Source organism: Bicyclus anynana, chromosome 5 (assembly GCF_947172395.1).
Source record: "Bicyclus anynana chromosome 5, ilBicAnyn1.1, whole genome shotgun sequence".
Taxonomy (NCBI): domain Eukaryota; kingdom Metazoa; phylum Arthropoda; class Insecta; order Lepidoptera; family Nymphalidae; genus Bicyclus; species Bicyclus anynana.
This window is the reverse complement of record NC_069087.1, coordinates 14,375,998-14,398,547: the sequence shown is the minus strand read 5'-3', so window position 1 is coordinate 14,398,547 and position 22,550 is coordinate 14,375,998. Positions and strand designations below refer to the sequence as shown.

The following is a 22,550-nucleotide window of genomic DNA, read 5'->3' as shown; positions in this document are numbered from 1 at the left end:
TCCAGTACGTACACAGACTTGACGTATTTATTCTTTGGTTTGGACTTGACTTAAATCAGTTATTTATACTCTGTGTTAATTTAATTATCTTCGCAACTCGACGTGTATTTCGTAAAAGTTGGCCGTCATCAGCCGTCATTTTGTTATATTTGTGTATTTTGTCGGCAATTTTATGTGATTAAGCGTAAAAAATGGCTAAATTGGTCGATATATACAATTGCGAAAAGGAGCCTGTTATCAAACGTCGACAATTACCACTTACTATTTACGAAAATCTAACTGTAAGTCCAGTCGCTTCTTGACATTACCTCAAACGTAGATTACTCGAAAAAGATAGGAATTTAATCATGTGGTGTATGAAAGTACATAATTATTCATTCGGACATTTCAAATTTTAGTATTTGTATAGATCCGCATTGGCGTAATTTGTTTGGTGAACGTGATCGATTTCCTAAATACTATGACGTCTTAGAGTTGACCTTATTTTGTGGAAAATTTCTTTGTTTAATCTCTCTAAACGAGTTTATTTTTCAGATGATTATGGATCTAAATACGATGGGCCTTATTTGTGACAACCCTCAAGTGAAAGGTCGCGAGTACGAGGAGTTCATGCGCAAGTACAGAATCCTTACGACCGACGAACTGAAATCAGCCCTAAGGGTCGACGCGTCCGATATATTTAACGTTTTAAATCAAAGCATTCCGTGTGTTGGCTGCCGGAGGAGGTAATTATTTGTTGATTTTTCATCTTTATCATCTTATTTTAATATCACTAACAAATGAATACATATTTGTTGTGGAATTATAATTAATTATGCAGAGTACATTTTTCCTTGATTATTCATAAGGTGTTACATACTCTATCATATACTGTTTGTAAGATACACCTAACAATTAGAAATTAAAAAGAAACATTCACTATTATTCAGTTTTATTTCTTTTAATACATTTACATATTGGTAATGTTACTTAAAGTATAGTAAGTATGAATCCTTGTTATTTATTAATTTTGAATGTAAGTATTCATATATACCAATTTCGAGGTTAGATTTCTATTGCTTTCAAATAGATAGATATGAATTAGATAAATTCAATTACTTTCAGTTAACAAACCAAATACCAAATGGTTCAGTAGTTATGGTGTAAAGAAGGACTTAAAATATGTACACACAAAGTATGTACACAACCTTCGTAACACACAATCTTCATAATGTTAGAGTGAATGCTCTGAAAATCACATACAGTTATAACTGTCTGTGACGATATTACTTAGAACAACATAATGGTTATATTGACAGTCCTAGCTGAATGCTATCTTATCAAAAAATTGCTTTTACTACATTCCTTCCACATTAAGCCTCAATATTTGACCAATGTTTTCAGAGAATCATATCTGTCAAACGACCAGCTCAGCAGTATTGTTAACAATAGGCTCAGTATAATTATCAATGGCTAATATATGATAAAGAATAGTCCCTTCTATGTCATTATAACAGATTTTTATTGTTTTTGTGCATTTTCAGCGTTGAAAGACTCTTTTACCAGTTATGCAAATCAGGACACCCAACTTTAGATCCACTTATTATGAGCACAGATGAAATTATGACAATCAGAGAAGACAAAATAATACATTCACAGTCACTTGCTACCTTGTTAAATGGTCACAGGTAAGTTCTTTATTATTTTCAAGGCATATGATATGCATTGTTGGAAAAAAATTGTGTACAATTTAGCATACACCATTTTTGTGTTTTGATTTTAAGGGTTTGACAATAGACATCAGGAATTGGATTGTTTGTGGAACATTCTCTTGGTGTGCAAGACTGATGATTATGTTTTATGTATGACTGTAATACCATTTCAATATTAGGTTAACCACCTGGGGACATTTTATCAACTAGTTCATTAAGGAAATATTTTCAGTCAGCCATTTACTTTAAAAGTTAGTTATGAAGCTCATATTTATCAGTATTTTACTGACTCCCTACTTATAGAAGAGGAGGATTTGGGGCTTAGACTCCACCAAAAAACTCCAAAGTGATGCAATTTAGGTTTGAGAATGGATAATTATAACATTCAGTATGTTTTCACTATTGCATTGCTTACAGCACTGGCATTGAATGCCTAATCCTCAGTCAACCGAGGTGGAAGAAGTCTCAGCGTTGCACTTTACATTCGCTCGAAGCTGGCACAGCGAGGGGCTGGGGCGCCACATCCACGTGCGGTTGGGGTTGGGGCGCCTGGGGCTGGGGGGGCAGAGCCGCGTGGCGCGCCGCCTGGGACGCTATGAGGACTTCGGCCCGAGAACATGTCACCCTGGTCCACTTCAACACGTTACACGACACCCTTCACAACTATCTCAGGAAACACAGATTCTGCGCTGATTGCAAGACTAAAGTTAGTACCAAATAAAATTCATTAATTGTAAGTTAGCTTCTATAGAACTAATTGCGGTTGCTTGCGATTTTGTCTGCTCTTAGACCTCCTTAATCCGGCCCTGTCGCACAATCTGTTCTTAGCATATGTGTAATATCTATAAACTACCTCCCTGCTTAATGAAATTAGTCTTTGTATGGCCAGTGGTGTTTGATATTTCATGCTTGAGTGACTTATATAGAGTTTAGAAAAGTCAAAGCTGTCAACAAGTGAAAATATTTAACAAAGTTTTAAATCTTTCTCATCATTATGGATGGAGCACTATCTCCTCTGAGATCATATTTATCACACTATCATTGTGTCAGTAGTTTATGCATCAGACTTATTTTCTTTTCACATTAAATATCATGTTATTAAGAGAACCATGCTGAAATAACCTACCTATTGCTATAGAGCATTTATTTGGCATGAGAGGCAGCGAATTCCAAATTTATAATAATATTAGTTTGGTTTTAAACAATGTTCATTGTACCTACGGTACTTAGACCAAATGATTACTGTCATTCGCACGGCTCTCGGAACTGACAGAAAATTATATGAAAACTTGTCAAATAGTTGCCCCCGCTTAGCATTGGGAATAACTTCTACGCACTGTTTTCATGAAATGTAAATGCAGTCTATACAAATATAATGTCATTGGTTTTAAATGCCTAATTACTATAGTATATTAATTAGTCAATATATATTCCACTCATATTATCAATCTGATAATGACTACTTGTTGTCCTCACTATTTTACAAACATCAACCTTGATATCAATAAATATAATCAATGAATAATGAATGACTTGATTTTTTTATTTTGTTGCACTTAAAAAATCTAGATGTGGTTTTATTTACCTACAGCTGCCAATATTATGAGATTTAAAATGAGAAGTTAATATAAATATATAATTTAAATATATTATTGGACAAAATCCTCTGTAGTATCTGTATGTTTATGATAAGCTCAGACAATTTTACAAATTAAAGATGATTTAAAAATGTCATAAGTAAAACATTGTAGCAAACGTTTTTTAAATAAAGTAAGTAGAATTATCAAGGTTTTTTAGATACAAGTAATTGCTAGATGGTTTGGGTTGGGCTGGGCCAGGGATGTATTAAATCCCTATTCTCTTTTTAGTACTATATCTTTTGTAGTACTGTTCAAGTAATATGCTACTTTTACCCATAAGATGGATTATAAGTAAGCTTACTTTGGGGCCAGACAGTGACGTGAGAATTTCTTAAGTATATTTATTTACTTTTAATATATCTTTACAAAAATATTGTTTCACAGGTATTGAGGGCTTATCAGTTATTGGTGGAAGAGAAAGAACCGCATAAGGAAAAGGGATATGTGGGAGCGTTGTATGGTGGCATCAAACGTTGCTTGTTAGACAAACACCTACACTTGCAGGCTAAGACGGACTACATAGCTCACCTCATAGCTAGGGCGGAACCAGAGCTGCTAGGGAACCATCGCGAAAGACACGCCAAGACTTTGGAGATTGCACAGGAAGAGGTAGGTTTTTTGTAAAATTCTATTTATTTTTTTCTTTGTTATATGTTTGTCAGCCACTGTCTATCCAGATTCATCTTCTTTAAGTGCCTCTCCATTAATGAAAATCAGCAGTCAACTTTTTAAATTTCTCCTTGTCCATGACTAGGCAGAAAAGTCCTTGGAAATTAAATGAAATTAAAAAAAACTTTATTGAGCACAAAGAAAGATACAGTACAATAAATACAAAAACATTACTAAAAATGAACAACAGGCGACCTTATCGCTAACAAGCGATCTCTTCCAGGCACAGTTCCTTATATTTCGTAGCCAGGACTTCTTCCTTCTTCCTACTCCTATAATATGCTTCTATTCATTTCATTTCATTATAAATAAAATGGAAGCAAATCAATGGCAATATCAGAAATAATTAAACAACAAGAAATTCACATTTCTGCCAAATCACAAAGAGCCAAATATACAGAATAATAGCCAATCTGGCTATTATTTTTCTTAATTATAATTTATTATAATTAAAATATTGTGAGAGTCTGTGCTTTTCATTATAATAGAGTGTACTAATTAAAATAGCGTTATACAGTGAATTGTATTGCTTTTGTCATGACAACCAACAAATCCAAGCAGTAACCCACCCACAAAGCCTTGTTTCTCTGAAACTTTAGTATTCTCACAAGATGTTTATGTTGAATAATTTAATTATATTTTACGATTCAATGAGCATATTCGGATCTATCAATGGGCAGAAATTGGAATTTCTCTAATTAAACTATTTTTGATATTGCCAAGTGTATTGCTAATGCCTAGGCTATTTTTTATTCTCTACAATTTAGACCTTGACTTGTGTTTGTATTTATTGTGGTGGCGAGTTTATATCGCAATCGCCTGCTTCTATTCATAATTGCAATGTTGCAGGTCTTGATATGTCTCGGAATATGCATCTACGAGCGTCTTCAGCGTATCTCTCTCAGGCTGCGCGAGGAGGAGGGCACCTGTCAGACCCTCGCAGCGGTCGCAGTAGAAGCACTTTACCGCAAGTTCGAGACCGCGGTGGAGCTGAAGAGTGGCGTGTCCAAACTCCAGCTGCTCTACGAAGAGATCACCCAGGAGGAAGTCACCCGGCAGCAGAGGAAAGAACAGAAAAAACTCAAACGGCGCAAGAAGAAGGAACGACAAGCAGGCGAAGGAAAGTGCAAGGTGACTTTTTGTTTCATTTATTGTTATTTATTCATCATTATCAATCTTTTTTTAATAATTTTAGGACCAAGATCTCAACAACAGCTTTATATTAACCAACACAAGTTTTATTTATTATTAATTGATATAGATAAGAATTAAGAACCTCACATAGTATATATCCTCAATTCAATAATTTTATGTCACTACCAGGAAGCAGACTCGGAGGAACCTGAAGAAAAGTGCCAATGTGAAGAATGTCTACTTGAAGAGAGAGACACACCAACAGACTTGTTAACACCGACCGACTACAACCAGTGCTACGAGGGCTCGCTGATACAGTCCAACGACAGTTGCCAATCCTGTCAAGAGGACTACACCAAACACTGTTCGCCCAAGAAATTAAGCAAGCAACGAGCCAAAAATGGAAATCTATCTCCCAACGAACACCATGACTGTGGATATTCTTCAGGAAACAATGTTGGTTGCTGCGGTGAGACACTGTCGGGCTCGTCCTCCCTTATGAGTTCTCCAGAAGGTTCTGAAGTCGCTTGTTCTGAAGGATTCTGCAATCACGAAAGAGGGGATTGTTTGGACAATAAAAACGATAAGAACATGTCGTGTCACAATGGTTTCACGCTGTCACTGCAAGAAATGCTGGTGAGTACTGTTTGTTCATTTTGTATAATTAATGGACATGTCCTTACTTTGTATGGAGGCTGGGCCTTTATTCCGACTGCAACTAAGCAGAACAAAAATTATTGATTTGACAAAATTACATGACATTGACAGTTTACACTGGATATCACACAACACAATAACAACAACACTTTTACTGTATTCTCCTTAGATACTTTGATTTGTAGACAAGTAGACAAGGAATTGAAATAAAAAAAAAATATCTAATTAATGCAGGTTCCAAAAATTCTAAAAAAATATTTTCTCAACAGCAATTTGCATCTTCTATCTGTAAAAAAATCAATCTACCTGCTTATAAATTATAAATAATAAACAACCATTTTGGGGCATGTCCTTTATTGTTTTCAAGCAAAATTGCTGAATCGTAAAAAAAAAAAATTGATGTTGTTTCAACACCAACTATATCAATCAATTGATCATAACCCTGTGCCTAGCTATATTAGCACTGATTCTTAAACATTCTGAATCATAACTTGCCTGCTGTACAAAACTAAGAAGATTTTTTGCATAAAGGCCTAGAAACTTTAATCACATTTTTATTTGTGAAAATAATCTCGTAGTTGTAATATTTTTATAAAACAAAATTGTATTTTTATCATGTCCACGCAAACGCCAATCATAAACTGCGACGTCATTCGCTACAAGGCATCGGTTTGTGATTGGCGCTTGCGGTGACGTGATATATCACATCACTGCAAATGCCAATCACGTTGTTATCGCTATGAATGACGTCATTTGCTAATGTGTTGTTTCGGCGGCAAATATTTTACGTAGATGTTTTTCATTTATATTACATTTTTTACTGGTTATTATTGACGGAACAAAATAAAATGTAGCTTATAATACTTGCATAATTCAGTTTATACACTGTTTACAAAAGAGGCAAGTAGCCTATTATACATGTGTGCCTTTTAATTGCAGTTAGTTTCTTATTATCTTCTTATATCATCAATCTCCTATTAAACAGTGGTTGCACAATCAGCAATCAAAGAACGTCCACACTCAACGAGTGCAAACACAACTTCTTGGTACGCAATTAAAGTAGTCACATTTGCAAATTCAACCAACTCAATCCTTAAGGTTGAATTTGCTCTGAATTTGGGATTCTATTGAATATTGGACTATATTTAAAGGCTTTAGATATCATTTTCTTTACCAATAATTCTAAAACTGTCCAGTCCAGCAAAATTGGCCAGTTTTTAAGTGAAATTTTCTACATGATTGTGCATCCTTTTATTATAAGAGTTCACATGAAAATCTTTTTTCAACAGAGCCCAAAGGGAACCTTGAATTTTTTAGGATAAAAGTAGCCAATATTTTGCTCCAAGGTCCAATTGATGTCAACATCAAATTTCATCCAAATCGATTCAGCGTTTTAGCTGTGAAAAGGGCAGATATTCAGACAGACTTACTTTTGCATTTATAATATTAGTATGTATTTGCCGTGTGACCAACAATAATGTGACTGTTTATTTATAGGACACATGTTCATCAGACGAAGAGCAGGACACCAGTTATATTCCTCTAGAAGAAGTGTTGGAGTTTAAATCACGAATAAACATAACAGAGAAAAGGCAAGAGCTCAGACAGAATTTAAGGCAGAAATTTGCCCAGTTCTGTGTGAACCCGCAGACACAACCAGTTCAACAGAAGCCAGGTGGCAAACATCCTGCATAATCTGTGCTGAGATACTGTTACATTCAAACTGCACACACATTGAAATCAGTAGAAAAAAAATTGCATTACAAAGAAATAATTTAAAATTTAATTTTATGTATAATATTAGTTTATTTTATTCCATATTCACATTGTTATATGCATGATAGAAAGCTAAACTGTAAGCTTTCCTTGTAACAAACTAGCGACCAATATTAGTGGGCTTATGTTACAATAAAGATTATTGGTTATTATTCCAAGAAAAGGCTTTTCTTAATAAATCAATTCCTAATAAAAATCATGTTCCTGAAATTAAATTAAGTTCAATAAAATATTTGAAGTTTGTCACACAAAATATTGTATTGAATTTTGAAAAAAGGAAAAGGTGCTTATAGGATATGTATTTGATATATTGTAATAATTAACAGCATGTAATAATTATAAGTTAAAATAAAGTGCATGTTTGAATGATTTCAACCTGTTTATGATATTATCAATTATAATCGACTGGCAATAAATATCCAGCATTTAATAAATATTTACTATTAAAAAAATATTAAAAGGCTTTGTAATAAAATATAGTAGCATTTTTGATCAAATCATGTTATTTTCATGCTTTATGTGACTCAGTCTTATGTGGTACACAATAGATTATTATTTTTGCTCATTATAAAAATGCTAGAACATCAAATTGTTAGAAGTTGTAGTGGCTACTTTGTCACTGTAACAAATCTGAACATTTGTAACTCAGTTTTAAATATACTATCAAGTCTAAATTATGCTTTTATTTCATAACATTTATATTATTCACATTTCGCTTACAACTTTTACTCTTTGATAAAAATTATTCCTAATAAAAATCTTTAAATCAAATACTAGATATACAAAGTGTTGCATTTGTCCCACCGAATCCAAAAGAATTCTTTAATGCTATTCTTCTTTCTCTATGCCAATCCTGGGGGATTTTAGCAACATAATTCAAATTGTCAATAGGTTCATCTAAATTCAACGTAGGTGGTACAACACCATGATGGCATGCTAATACAGTGAAAACTGCTTCTAAATTACCAGCTGCACCTAACAAGTGTCCGTGAGCCCCTTTTGTGGAAGATATCATCATGTCTCTAACATTATCTTTAAAAAGTTTAGTAATAGCTGTAGATTCAATACCATCACCAACTGGTGTAGAAGTAGCATGGGCATTTATGTATGTGATTTCATTGTGATCTACAGCCCCGTCTTGCAATGCTCGATTCATTGATAAAATAGCTCCAGTGCCATCTTCTCTTGGAGTAGTTATATGAGAAGCATCCCCAGATAGACCATATCCTAATATTTCAGCATAAATTCTTGCATCTCTTCTTAAAGCATGCTCATATTCCTCTAAAACTAGAACAGCAGCTCCTTCGCCCATTACAAACCCATCTCTATGTTTATCGAAAGGCCTAGATGCTTTTGTAGGTTCATCATTGAATGAAGTGCTTAATGCACGGAGGCGACAAAATCCAGCTATAGCTAATGGACTGATACAAGCCTCTGCACCACCACTGACCATGACATTGGCATCTCCATTTCTTATAAATCTGAAAGCATCGCCAATTGAGTGAGCTCCAGTTGCACATGCTGTTGATACAGCGTGGTTGGGTCCACGGAAACCATACTTTATACTTATATGACCTGCAGCCATATTTGGTAATATTCTTGGTACGAAAAACGGACTTACTTTGTTATAACCTATTTTTAAAGCACTATTTGTGTCACATACATCCTTCAGATCTATCATTCCCATGCCAAGGGTCACTCCAGTGGCCTCTCTGTCAACATCAGCCTTAGGTAACCAGTTAGCATCCTTCAATGCTTCAGATGTAGCAATTAAAGCTATACAAGTAGCTGGTGCCATCAACTTTAAATTTGACTTTGATAATGCCTTCGCTATTTCAGTGTCTGCCTCAATAGGAATAACTCCTGCTACTCTACTGGGAAGTTTGGAATATTCCTCGTCTTTAAGTGTGATTATACCACAATGCCCCTTTAGAAGATTCTGCCATGCTAATTCTGTTCCTGTTCCTAGTGGTGAGACTACACCCAGGCCTGTAACTACAACTCTTCTTCTTGGTGGAAATTTTGTGAATTTACGCAAATGTTGTAGTGAATTCATTTTACACTGAGTAATTTATTATCAAAGTTGTATTTGATTTTAAATTTTAATTGAAGTTGTTATTAATTTATTATTATGATGATGATGATGATCACAAACGTCAAATGAAGATGATGATGAATGGTCAAGTCAATGAAATAGATAATAAATAAAAATATTTTTTAACGAATTCAATGAAATTGGCATTTGAATTTATCAAAGTTACCTTGTCAGTTGTCATTGTCAACCACGGTTATTTGACAAACAAACAGTAGACCAAGGAACATATTTACTCAGGAGCTGTAGACAGAGAATCCGTCACAAATCATTGTCTGTGTCACCTACGCCCCCACTCAAAAGGGACTATATATAGGAAGTAGGAATCATTTATTTAGCCCTCTGTGTCAAGAACCCAGAGCTACAAAAGAAATAGTCAGTGTTCGAAAAAAATAAAACAAAACACATTTTTTTGTTTGTTTTTTGGTGTTTTTGATACATTAGGTCAGTGACCAGTTTAAGTAAAAAGTTTATTAGAATAATTAATTATGTCTGTGATAAAAACTTTGCAAATTAGTTTAAAATATGTTGTACTTACTATAGCTGTTATTATTGGAGCAGTGTATTATCAACACATAATTACAAAAAGTTCAAACAATATAGATGTTCTGAAGAAGAGAGTATTCAGTTTATCAGATCTATCAACGTATGATGGAGTACAGCAAGAGAAACTGTATTTGGCTGTCCTTGGAAACGTATTCGATGTCACTGTAGGTAGCCAACATTATAGGAAAGGGTCCTCATATCACTATTTCGTTGGTAGGTACTTTCACTTTTTAACTTATGAATCTCTTCTCTATTTATTAATAATTTGTGTTTTTTGCCAATTCTCATATTTGTTTAGTCTATAACAAATTATTAAAGGAAGTCCAAATAATATCTCTTGCTAGTCGAAGTTCCCAAGATAAATCTATTATATTAAATCCTAATAATTAATTACTATTCTTAATATCACCTATACTTAAGCATCATAAGATGTGTTACATCCTAGATTGCATCTATCACCTTCACCTTTAAATTAGAGTCACACCTGACTTATTTAAATATATAAAAATACATTTTTTACTGATTTGCAGGTAAGGATGGTACTAGAGCCCTTGTCACAGGTAATTTTAAAGATGAAAGCAATGAAAAGGACCATGTACTACAACTCTCTTGCAATGAAATCCTGACTATATTAGATTGGAGAAAGACCTATAAAGAAAAATATACATATGTTGGTAAGTATATTTAATATAGAGATGGGAGGCTCTCAAAAAATATCCTATACTTTTTTCTAAGCGTAAAATTAAAATTGCTAGACAATTGATTGAATAGATCATCATCATTATTATCAACCCATATTCACTGCTGAGCTCGAGTCTCCTCTCTGAATGAGAGGGCTTAGGCCAATAGTCCACCACACTGGCACAATGCATATTGGCAGACTTCACACATGCAGAGAATCTGATGTGTAGGCAGGAAAATGTTTGAGACACGCAATATTTAATTTCTTAAAATGCACACAATGGGCCGAATTCGTACCTATGCCCTCCATAATCAGAGGCAGAGGTCATATCCACTGGGCTATCATGGCTCATGTTTTTTTTTTTTTTTTTTTTTTTTCTCTTCTTTGTTGGTCTATCGGAGATCAGTCTCTAGACCATAATCCGATCAAATGACTTTTTAGTATGTCGTTTCGGGCTCTGCACATCCACTGATGTAGCGTCCCTCCAGAAATGAGTATATACTACTATACTATGTTGGCCAGTCGTGTTCATTTCAGGCGGAATTTGCAGTCCCTGACGTCTAACAATTTGACAGCCAGGTTGTTTTTATGACGCTCAAGCCTCTGTTTGTAGGCCTCTAGTGACCTGTCTATTTCTTCCTTAACAGGTGAAATGTTAAGATGGCTGTGTGTTTCTGCAGTCTTGACGAACCATGGTGCATTGCATATTACATTCAATACATTGTTTTGGAAGCGCTGAAGTATTTCAATGTTTGAGTGGCTAGCAGAGCCCCAGAGTTGAATACCATAAGTCCATACTGGTTTTATAACACATTTATATATCAGAATCTTGTTTTCCAGGCTTAATGTGGATTTTCTCCCAATCAACCAATACAGTTCTCGAAATTTCATATTGGCCTGATCTCGTTTCGCCTTAATGTGATCTCTCCAAGTCAATCTTCTATCTAGATGTACACCTAAATATTTTACGGTTGTTTGGTGGGGTAAGGTAATCTCGTCTAGTTTCACAGCAGGACAATCTCCCCTTCTTAACGTAAATGTTATGTGGCTTGATTTAGTTGCACTAGCTTTGATTCTCCATTTTTTGAGCCAGGAACAAGTTTTATTTAGGTGTTCTTGTAGATTTAGAGAAGCTATGTTGGGATCTACATTGCGTGAGAGCAGAGCAGTATCATCTGCATAAGTCGCTGTTATCACATTTTGGGACAAAGGCATGTCAGCTGTATAGATAGTATATAGGACGGGGCCCAGCACCGACCCCTGTGGTACTCCAGCTTCGATTTTGTAGAAATTAGACAATTGGTCATTACATTTGACTTGGAATATGCGTTCGGAGAGATATGATTTTATGAGCATATATGCTGTGTTTGGCATGCACTGTTTTACTTTATATATAAGGCCTTTATGCCAAACACGATCAAAAGCCTGTTGGATAAGTACCGCTCGTTGACTAGTTGGCGAACACACGTGTTTTTGTTGTTGTTTGCTTGTAGTTGAGACCTGGTGGAGGTATTGGTGAGTTGTTTGTGTGTATTGTATTAACACTCGTACAGATTTTGGGGTGACCGATTTTGGGATGGAGGCGGAATCGCCGGGGGACACCCCGGATGCAATGGATACGTCAGTGACCCAAGAGAGAAGTAGGAAAAGAAATGCTGAACCGATAAATCAAAATACAACCACAAAGCGAGTTATCACTAGCTCAGATAATGAAGCTGCATCGACTGAGAACGTGTACACTCACCCTTCCCTCACTATTCTAGACAGAACGTATGGTCCCAACGACTTGGGTCCGTTCATTGTCCACATCACACGAATCGAACCTGATCCGGCAGCCGGATTATCTCTAAGACCTATCAAAATTGGACTTCTTCTCACTAAGAACAACATTGAGAACATTGTTCGTGATGGTGTTAAGTCAGTAGGTAGAAATAGAGTTTCAATCGAATTTAAACGAGGTGAGGATGCTAACACATTTCTACAGCATAAATGCCTAAATGGTTGTAAGCTTAAAGCTAGTATCCCCGCTTTCAACGTTACAAGAATGGGTCTCGTCAGAGGCGTTCCTAAGGAGTGGTCCATGGTGGAACTCGTAGAATCTCTGGAATTACCCGAGAACTGTGGTAAAGTCCTCAAGGCGAGGAGACTTAATCGTAAAATAATTAATGAAGGTACTCCATCTTGGGTACCTACTCAATCTGTTGTCCTCACATTTAGTGGCCAAGTTTTGCCAAAACATATATATGCATACTATACATCAATGGTTGTTGAAAAATACCTCTTACCCACAATACAGTGCCACAGCTGCTGTAGATTTGGCCATGTTAAATTACAATGCAGAAGTAAACCCAGATGTTTCAAATGTGGTCAGGAACATTTTGGAGAAAGCTGTCAGTTAACAGGAAATGCTTTGTCCTGTGTTCTGTGCACAGGCAAACATCAGGCTACATATAAAGACTGCCCAGAACACCAACGCCAACGCAGCATTAAAATTATGATGTCAGAAAATAATATATCATATATTGAGGCCGCAAATATAGTTCCCCCAGTGCGCAAAGCTTACTCCTATGCTGACATCTCGGCCACAATGTTCGCCCCAGTGCAGGAGATTCCATTAAATAGACCTCCTGTACTGAACCCCAGCAAATCCTATAGGAAAACTACTTTCTCTTCACCACGCCCCAGACCGCCCCCCTCCAAAGGCTTCAACAAACAAGCTCATAGCGCTATTGTTAATCCCCCCTCATTTTCCTCACCCAATGGAAGTGCTCTGCACAATCAAATTAAGTTTTCCACAGAGGATCTCATAGAAATAGTAACAACCTTAATTAATAACTGTGTGCTGAAACCTCACACAAACATACCGAACAACGTTGCTCAAAAAATAGAAAAATTTACTTCCCACTTTAATGTTCATAATGGCTCAGATAGTCCAATGGAACAGCAGGAGTGTTAAAAATAAAAAAACCGAAATAACCTCACTCATAAAACACCACCATCCCGTCATAGTTGCCCTCTCTGAGACATGGCTGAGGCCTGAGTCTTCTTTCAGAATTCCGGGCTTCGCCTGTCTTCGGGACGACAGACATGATGGACATGGTGGTTGTGCATTACTCATTAAAAAATCCCTAGTATATTCTCAAATTCCCCTGTCTATAAATTCACAAAATATTAACATAGTTGCAGCTCGAATTTTAAATAAAACATTTGTTTCTATCTATATACCTTATCCTAATAATAATATCAAAGATAAATTAGTATCTCTGCTCCTTCAACTCCCTACACCTCTAATCTTATTGGGAGATTTTAACTGCCATCACATCTCTTGGGGCTGCTATTACAGTGACTCTTTTTCTAATGTACTTATTGATATATTTGATAGAATTAATGTGTGTATACTGAACGATGGATCCCCAACTCGCAGGGTTTACCCTGGTCAAGATCCTAGATCAGCTGTAGACTTGTCAGCTTGCCCACCAGATATTGCCATATCAACATCTTGGAAGGTATTACCACACACACATGGAAGTGACCATTTCCCAATTGTAATATCATTAGATCAATATGTAACACCTGTCTTACCCCCTAAACCCCTCTTAAAGTATAGACTCAATAAAGTAGATTGGAAACTGTATGGAAATTCTGTGGAAACCTTTTTGTCAAGACTTGAACCCAGAACCTCTGGAACCTTGCAAAGGTATGATCTGTTTCAGCAAGCTATATTAAGTGCTGCTGAAACTCATTTCCCCCTAAAACAAAACTGCCAAAAGTTTCTGTCTCCGCCCTGGTGGGATTCAGAGTGCACAACAGTAATACAAACAAGAGATGAGTCAGAGACTACATATAACAATAGTATGACTCCAGAAAATTTCATTGCTTTCCAAAAAAACTCTGCCAAATCTAGAAGAACCCTTTCTAAAAAGAAAAAAAATGGTTGGAAAGGCTTTTGTGAGAGTTTGTCTCCTAGATCCCCTTCAGGTCTAGTCTGGAAAAGCATTAAAAGATATAGAGGTTCTAAAAAGATGGATTCCCCCATAACTAATGATCCAGCAATGTGGATACACAAATTTGAATCACAATTAGCCCCGCCATTTGTCCCAGACCTGGCATATTTCCCAACCTCTAACAATTTTAGGAATTCAGACAGACTTGACAAAGAATTTTCATTTGAAGAACTCCAGATAGTATTAGGAGCTGTTCAAGATTCCTCTCCTGGAGAAGATGGAATCCCATACTCGTTTCTAAAAAATTTAACTGTCAATGGCAAACAACATTTACTTGACTTACTAAACAATATATTTATAACGGGAAATATTCCACAATCCTGGAAAACCCAAATTATCATTCCCATTCTGAAGCCAGGTAAGGACCCTGCTGAGCATAACTCCTATCGCCCAATTGCTCTATCATCCACTCTCTGTAAGGTACTAGAACACATGATTAAGAATAGACTAGAATGGTTCGTAGAAAGCCGAGACATGTTGGGAAAGACCCAGTTTGGCTTTCGCAAGAGTAGAAGCACAGCTGACAGTCTAAGTATGCTCGCTACCAATATACATCTTGCCTTCTCAAGAGGGGAATACCTGGTAGGTATCTTTCTGGACATAAGCTCTGCATATGATAGTGTTGATCTTCCTATACTCAGGCGTAAAATGCTTAATCTGAGTATTCCTGCGAGGATTGTACACTTTGTCATGAATTTATTCATGGATAGGTCTATCAAAATTCGTGTTAATGAAGAACTTAGGCCCCCCAGAACTGTGTGGAAAGGCCTTCCTCAGGGATCTGTCCTTAGCCCATTGCTATACAATATTTACACTAGTGATCTAGAATTACCAGTTGACAGTTTTTGTAACACACTACAATATGCAGATGACCTGGCTCTATACTCCTCAAGCAATTCAATTAGTGAAATATCCATACAGCTAAACTCTGCCATGCATTACCTGAGTATTTGGCTATCAGAACACGGATTAACTCTCTCTGCGTCTAAAAGTAAAGCAGTAATTTTCACTAGAAAAAGAACAATTCCAGACCTAGAAATAAGGTATGAAGACCAGATCATTCAGATGGACTCCTCAGCTAAGTTTTTGGGCGTTATATTTGATTCAAAGTTAACAGGGTCCCAACACTTCAGTTATATTGCTGAAAAGAGTGAAAAAGGAGTTAACATAATAAGAGCTCTGTCTGGTGTATGGTGGGGTTCTCACCCATACTGCCAGAAGCTTTTATATAATGCACTTATCAGAAGCCATTTTGATTATGGTTCCTTTATATTTGAACCATGTAATAAAGAAGGGCTGGAAAAGCTTAACTTGGTGCAAACAAAGTGTCTTCGCATAATTGTAGGAGCCATGAAATCCTCCCCCAATGCAGCTTTGATGGTAGAGTGTGTTGATCCCCCCTTAGATCTGCGGAGACAATACTTATCAGATCGGTATGTTTCTAAATTGATTCAAGTAAGTTCACACCCCCTATTACCTTATTTAGACTCTCTTTCACATAAGGTTAATATTGACAACTATTGGGTAAATAAGGATCCCCCTAGACTTGTCAGGAGTTATAGGCGATGCAAAGCATTACCTCAACCAATATCTCAATCACCAGCGCCTCCCATTTTTAATTGTAGTTTTGATGCCCTTATCTTCAAGCCTAATGTCTTGTTAGATCTTGGTATATCCAAAAATGACAGAGAAGCTAATAGAAAACTATATCAAGTCTTAGGAGAAAAATGGATGGGATGGACCATAATATTTACTGATGCCTCCAGATTAACTACCAACGGAAATGTAGGCTCAGCCGTGTGGATACCGAAGTACAATGTAGTGCTCTTATTTAAAAATCCTTGTCAGACATCGGTATTCACCGGTGAAGCTATTGCCATTCATGAGGCGGTACAATATGCCAAATCCCATAGCCTAACTAAAATATTGATACTTTCCGATTCAAAAAGTTGTTTGCAGGCTATATCAGGCAACATCTTTAAAAGCAGCAGTAATAGCTCCCAGATAATTATTAACATCAAAGAAGCACTACATTATTGTTGTGTTAATAATTTTGAAATAGCTTTAGCATGGATCCCTGGACATAGTGGGATATCTGGTAATGAGCAAGCAGACTTATGGGCTAAGGAAGCAGTTCAATCTGGACTTCCAACCTATAGTTCCATATATTGTAGTGATATTCTCCCCTTGGCTAAAACCTATTTGTTCAGAATGTGGAGTCGTAGATGGAATGAGCTAACCAAAGGCAAACACTATAGAAACATTCAACCTGATATACCCTGCAAACCCTGGTTTTTTAAATTTAAACATATTTCAAATAAAAGAACAACATCCGTTTTATGTAGATTGAGATTAGGACATGTATGTACGCCCGTATTCCTGAATAAAATCAGGGTGAGAGATAACTCGCTTTGTGAATGTGGTATTGACGAAGGCTCTGTTGAACATATTTTTTTCAATTGCATCAAACACCCGATATCATTATATGACTTAATACCCCCCAATACTCCTCGCCCAATACACTTCCCTTCTCTACTCAGTTTCCCAAATCCTGCAGTACTGAAATGTTTATGTAAATATATAAATCTATATGATATTAAAATATGAATATACACTAACATGGTTCTATATGATGTTCGAGATACATATTTTATGTTAACCCTATAACCTGTATTTTACTAATTAATACCTATTATATGTTGTGTTGTCTTGGTGTTTAGGTCTAACAAGCGGTATATATAAGAGCGGTCTCTACAAGAACTGAAAAGAAAGCGCAACGGAACAAACAACATGATGTCTTTTCCACTACGTTGACATTGGCGGAATTATTGCGAAACAATCGCAGTACAAAGTGCCATAGACAAGAAAGAAGAAGAAGCCTGTTGGATGTCTAGAAAAGCAGCTGAACAGTATTCTTTTCGTTCTAGTGTCTGACGAATAGTGTGTGCCACTCTGTGAATCTGCTCTGTTGTTCCATGATGGGCCCGGAAGCCAAACTGGTGATCTGGTAATATTTTTTGGTCTTCTAAGACAGGTTCTAGTCGTTTAAGGAATAGTTTCTCAAACAGTTTTGATAGTACTGGGAGAAGACTTATTGGTCTGTATGAAGACACATTTGTAGGAGGCTTTCCTGGCTTGGCTATCATATTTATTATGGAGACTTTCCAGAGTGACGGGAAATGTTGTGTTCTCAATATTGCATTGAACAATACTGTTAGTAGTATGACTCCTTTTTTTGGCAACTGTTTTAAGACTTCAGCTGTGATGAGGTCATAGCCAGGTGCTTTCTTTAGTTTTAGCTGGTTTATTTCTTTAAGAATTTCTTTTGGGTTAACTGGTCTCATTGGAATCGATAATTGCTGGTCACTCTCAGTAACTTTGTTGATTTCATCTTCTGTTTCTGAAGGATCGGGATCATTTGGTTTAAATACCTCCTGCAGGAATTGAGCAAATGGCTCGGCTTTTTCTGTAGGGGTTCTAGCCCAGTTACCATCAGATTTTTTAAGGGGTGGCACATAATCTGTAGACTTTTTGAGAGGTTTGGTCATTTTATAAAGAGTAGTCTTCTGATTTATAAGGAGAAAGTGTCTGTAGTTGATCTTGTAGGGTCATATTTTCATTTTCATCCATCATTACTTTAATTTCTTTTTTCGCCTTGTTGAGTAACCGCTTATCATGACTGCTCCTGCTTGCGTGCCATCGTCTCCTAAGGCTCCTCTTATCAGCTATTTTTTGCCGGATTTCTGCAGGGTAATACAGGCTCTGAGGTGTAGATTCTAGGTATGGAGTAGACAACCACGCCGCCTCTTGTATTAGGTTAGTAGCGTATAAAACTGCGTCATCGATCTCTTTTGCTGTTTTTAATGAAATTCGTAAGTTAACCTTATCGTCTATGTAGTCTCGGAAGGCTTCCCAGTCTGTTTTCTTATTATAAAGGGTCTCGCGTGCTTCCTTCAGGATAACTGTAGTGCTCAAGGTACATATGACTGGAGTGTGATCAGAAGATCCATCTAGACAAGTTTTGATTTTTGTGTATAAACCAGACATTCCCTTAGTGATAAAGAAGTCAATAAGATCTGGAGTTTTAGTACGATCACTTGGCCAGTGAGTTGGTTCGCCACCTGACAGTACATTGAGGTGGTTTCTTTCAACTGCCTTTCTTAGTTCTCGTCCTCTAGTAGTGACCAGTCTTGAGCCCCATAAGGTATTCTTGGCGTTCCAGTCACCACCTGCAATATATTTACTACCAAGTGTTTGAAAGAACTCAACATACATTTCTTCAGAAATCTTATGTTTGGGAGGACAATACACGGCTGCAACATTTAGGGTTCCTTGCCAGTCGTCTATAGATACTATGGAGGCCTGTAGGAATTCATGTTTAAAGTTACGAAGAACATGTTGTTTTATATTTTCTCTAATTACTACTGCAGCTCCAGCATGTGATATTCCATCTGGATGGTTAGTGAAATATATATTGTATCCCTTTAATTTAACTGTTCTTTCATCAGTCATATGTGTTTCAGTCAGTAAGAGAATGTCTATTTTATTTAGGTTGATAAAGATTTCTACTTCATGTTTGTTTGGTGATAGACCATTTATATTCCATGTATCATGGCTCATGTGTCTGATTTATTTTTAATTCAAAAAATCTTGGTTGAGGTTTGGTGGTCAAAACAAATCTCAAAATATCTCACCAGGGAAACTGAAAATTGTCAAAAGTACCTACCACTTATAATTGATAAAATGCACTCTAATCTGTATATATTAAGCTTTTTACCCGACTGCAAGAAGGGTTATGTTTTTCGCGCGTATCTTGTATGTATGTTTGTATGTATGTATGTATGTTATATTCTTTATTACCTCATATCTTCCAAACCACTGGACGGATTTACCTAATTAGGATATCGTTAAATTTGTCTCAATAATCCAAGTGTTCTTAGATAGGTGAAATAAAAAAAAAATTATAAGACGACTGTGAGACGCTATAGACTCGAGGTGAAAAATATTTTTTTTTTCTAATATTGGAATATGGATATCAAATTCAAGAGCTTTTTGTGAGGATTCTAAAATGGTATATCATGTCCATGTTTAAAAAAACTACAATTAGAAAAACGTTATTTATTAGTTGTCTCTACCAAATACGCGAGGCGGATAACTATAGGTGCGAGCAGGTTTGTGAAGTGAAGTTATAATATAGACTAAATTAAATATATTGATTATAAAAATCGGCTAAGTACGAGTCGGATTCGCCCACCGAGCGTTCCATAGAATTTTTTGAATATTTGCTTAACCTCGGTTGGACGTATAAATAATCGTAGGTACTTTGTAATAAACGTAATAAATTAATCCGAAATTAACCATCTATCGTAACTAAAAAGTGTGAAATAAATAAATTAATTAAAACAAAAAAACCCGACTGCATAAAGTATAAAAAAACTGAAAAGAAAAAAAACAGTCAGGACCTTAGATATTGGATACAATGATTTTCTTCTTCTACATTATTTAATAGGTCCCGACTGTTTTTTAATTGCTTTCTACACTACTGGACTGAGCTTGTTTTTTTTTTCTTTTCAGTTTTTTATACTTTATGCAGTCGGGTTTTTTTATTTGTTTAATTAATTTATTAAACAAAATAATTTTAATGTAGAATATCTTTTTGTAGGCGTATTAGCTGGTAGATATTATGATGAGAAAGGTGCTGACACCTCATATATGACTGAGCTGAAACAGAAAGTTGCAGTGTGTAGATCTGAGAAGAAGGCGGCCAAATTGCAAGATCAATTGTTTCCTCCATGCAACATGGCATGGAGTGAGGAGGATGGATCTAAAGTATGGTGTACTAAATCAAGGTAAAAATTTCTTCTAAGTTATAGTTTACAATTAGAAGATACTTCAGGAAGTCAAACACTCAAATTATTTAGAATGATACAGAATTCTTTCCTTAAAGATTTCTTTCCTCTATCCAAGTCTATTACTTGATTTAGTATCTATTAAAATCTGTTATATGTTTCCTGAAAACTCTTACTTCTAGCAATAATTATTCATTTGTTCATGTGCAGTTATTCCTTACCATGCTTTTATATCTATACTAATATTATAAAGCTGAAGAATTTGTTTGTTTGTTTGTTTGTTTGATTGATTGAACGCACTAATCTCAAGAACTACTGGTCCGATTTGAAAAATTCGTTCAGTGTTAGATCGCCTATTTGTCGAGGAAGGCTATAGGCTATATATTATCTCCGTATTCCTACGGGAACGGGAACCACGCAGGTAAAACCGTCGTCAGCTAGTCTGAAATATTAATATTAATTATATTTATTTTATAAATGTTCATATCTATTTTAATGTTGTTTTTTATTTGATATTTCAGTGGGGGCATAGTGAGAGACTGGGTGGGGGTGCCACGGCAAATGTTTACACCAGGGCAAGATAAACCTCTTTGTGTTTGTGCGAGTCTCGATAAAATTAACTCAAGCCAGCTGAAAGAGTACAAGCATTGTTCAAAGACAGCTAGTGAGTGTTTCGTCAAAGATAATAATAATTAAATCAATTAATGATTCTATTAGACAAAGTATTATATCTTTTATAACACATTTGCTAGTAAAGTATTGCTTATTTCACCAATTCCAATATCGTAATGTATCTCATTATGCACATGTGCCTTATTGTAATGTAAAACTTTTATCATCCATCCAAAACTAATGGTACTTTTAAAAATCTTGGCAAAGAGCTTTTATGCCAAAAAAGTGCTCAACTTTTATGAATAAAATTTACTTTGTGAGATAATAAAAAAATCTTTTAAATTTTAATAATTTTGACAATAAATAAATATACTAATACTGGCTATTTCTGATTCATTTCTCAAAAAAAAAACAGACGCTGGTGTGCGCATTTCGTTATCTGTGCAAAAATTACAAGCGTATCAAAAAAATTTAATTGCAAATAAATATATAAATAAGGAAAACAGGCAAAGATAAAGGGCGATGTAAAGTAGACTCGTTCATCGTACGTATCTAGTAAAAATAAATAATTAAAATTGTTTTTACCGTGATATTTTTAGTTAAGTATAATCTAAATAAATTAATAAGAAAAGAAAAAAAGAAAAGCCCTCAATAAAATAAAATAAAAATAAAAAAAGATGCAAATTCATTTTTGATTTGCATCTTTGCTTGTTTCCTCGCAATTGTGTTATAAAACGTCGTATAACATATGTGCGTATATGTTTTTTTTCTATAACATATGTTTTTTTTACTATAAGATTTTTTATTGTTGGGAATGTTTAAAACTGTAGTTGAAACAATAATTTAAGTACCTGCTTAAGTTGATTTTTAAAAATCGTGATATTATAATTTACCTCATTTCAGATAAATAAAGATATATTTAATTTATTAATCTTGACTGTTTTATTGTTAATCATAGGACATATGAATCATATATGTATATATATGATCATAGGACATACAAGACATATGATTAGGTAGATTCAATTTTGAGAAAGAGGTGAACTACCTTCCAACAAATCTATCTTGGCTGGGCTGCATTTGGGAAACTTCGCAACATCTTTTGTGTAAATGGGTGGGGCACATACTTTGGAGAGTTAAACATTGAGGTCCCAATGTGCTGGAATGGCAACCCCGCGCTTGAAAGAGCAGTGGTGGT

General features: G+C 35.5%; 3 protein-coding genes across 3 annotated transcripts; 2 read left to right on the top strand and 1 right to left on the bottom strand.

The window, feature by feature from the left end:
• The first annotated feature begins 75 nt into the window (after positions 1–75).
• LOC112052151 (gametogenetin-binding protein 2-like) lies at positions 76–8,241 on the top strand. The gene is made up of 8 exons (XM_024091118.2): positions 76–281; positions 535–725; positions 1,524–1,667; positions 2,109–2,397; positions 3,716–3,940; positions 4,850–5,131; positions 5,324–5,770; positions 7,289–8,241. The coding sequence occupies exons 1-8, from the start codon at positions 192–194 to the stop codon at positions 7,484–7,486; spliced, it is 1,866 nt and encodes a 621-aa protein (XP_023946886.2). The 5' UTR covers positions 76–191; the 3' UTR covers positions 7,487–8,241.
• LOC112052152 (3-oxoacyl-[acyl-carrier-protein] synthase, mitochondrial) lies at positions 8,236–9,758 on the bottom strand. Its single transcript, XM_024091119.2, has one exon. It carries the CDS (start codon positions 9,621–9,623, stop codon positions 8,334–8,336), a length of 1,290 nt encoding a protein of 429 aa, XP_023946887.2. The 5' UTR covers positions 9,624–9,758; the 3' UTR covers positions 8,236–8,333.
• Positions 9,759–10,029: 271 nt separating this feature from the next.
• On the top strand, positions 10,030–22,284 carry LOC112052154 (neuferricin). Its single transcript, XM_024091120.2, has 4 exons — positions 10,030–10,418; positions 10,736–10,879; positions 20,554–20,740; positions 21,262–22,284. The coding sequence occupies exons 1-4, from the start codon at positions 10,148–10,150 to the stop codon at positions 21,434–21,436; spliced, it is 777 nt and encodes a 258-aa protein (XP_023946888.2). The 5' UTR covers positions 10,030–10,147; the 3' UTR covers positions 21,437–22,284.
• Positions 22,285–22,550: the final 266 nt, after the last annotated feature.

Bases quoted from the DNA above. Each gene is read 5' to 3' on its own strand.
- LOC112052151 (XM_024091118.2), top strand. From the start codon at position 192: ATGGCTAAATTGGTCGATATATACAATTGCGAAAAGGAGCCTGTTATC. The intron at 2,398-3,715 runs GTTAGTACCAAA...ATTGTTTCACAG, and splicing joins GCGCTGATTGCAAGACTAAA to GTATTGAGGGCTTATCAGTT. The intron at 5,132-5,323 runs GTGACTTTTTGT...TGTCACTACCAG, and splicing joins CAGGCGAAGGAAAGTGCAAG to GAAGCAGACTCGGAGGAACC.
- LOC112052154 (XM_024091120.2), top strand. From the start codon at position 10,148: ATGTCTGTGATAAAAACTTTGCAAATTAGTTTAAAATATGTTGTACTT. The intron at 10,419-10,735 runs GTAGGTACTTTC...ACTGATTTGCAG, and splicing joins CTCATATCACTATTTCGTTG to GTAAGGATGGTACTAGAGCC. The intron at 10,880-20,553 runs GTAAGTATATTT...ATCTTTTTGTAG, and splicing joins AGAAAAATATACATATGTTG to GCGTATTAGCTGGTAGATAT.
- LOC112052152 (XM_024091119.2), bottom strand. From the start codon at position 9,623: ATGAATTCACTACAACATTTGCGTAAATTCACAAAATTTCCACCAAGA.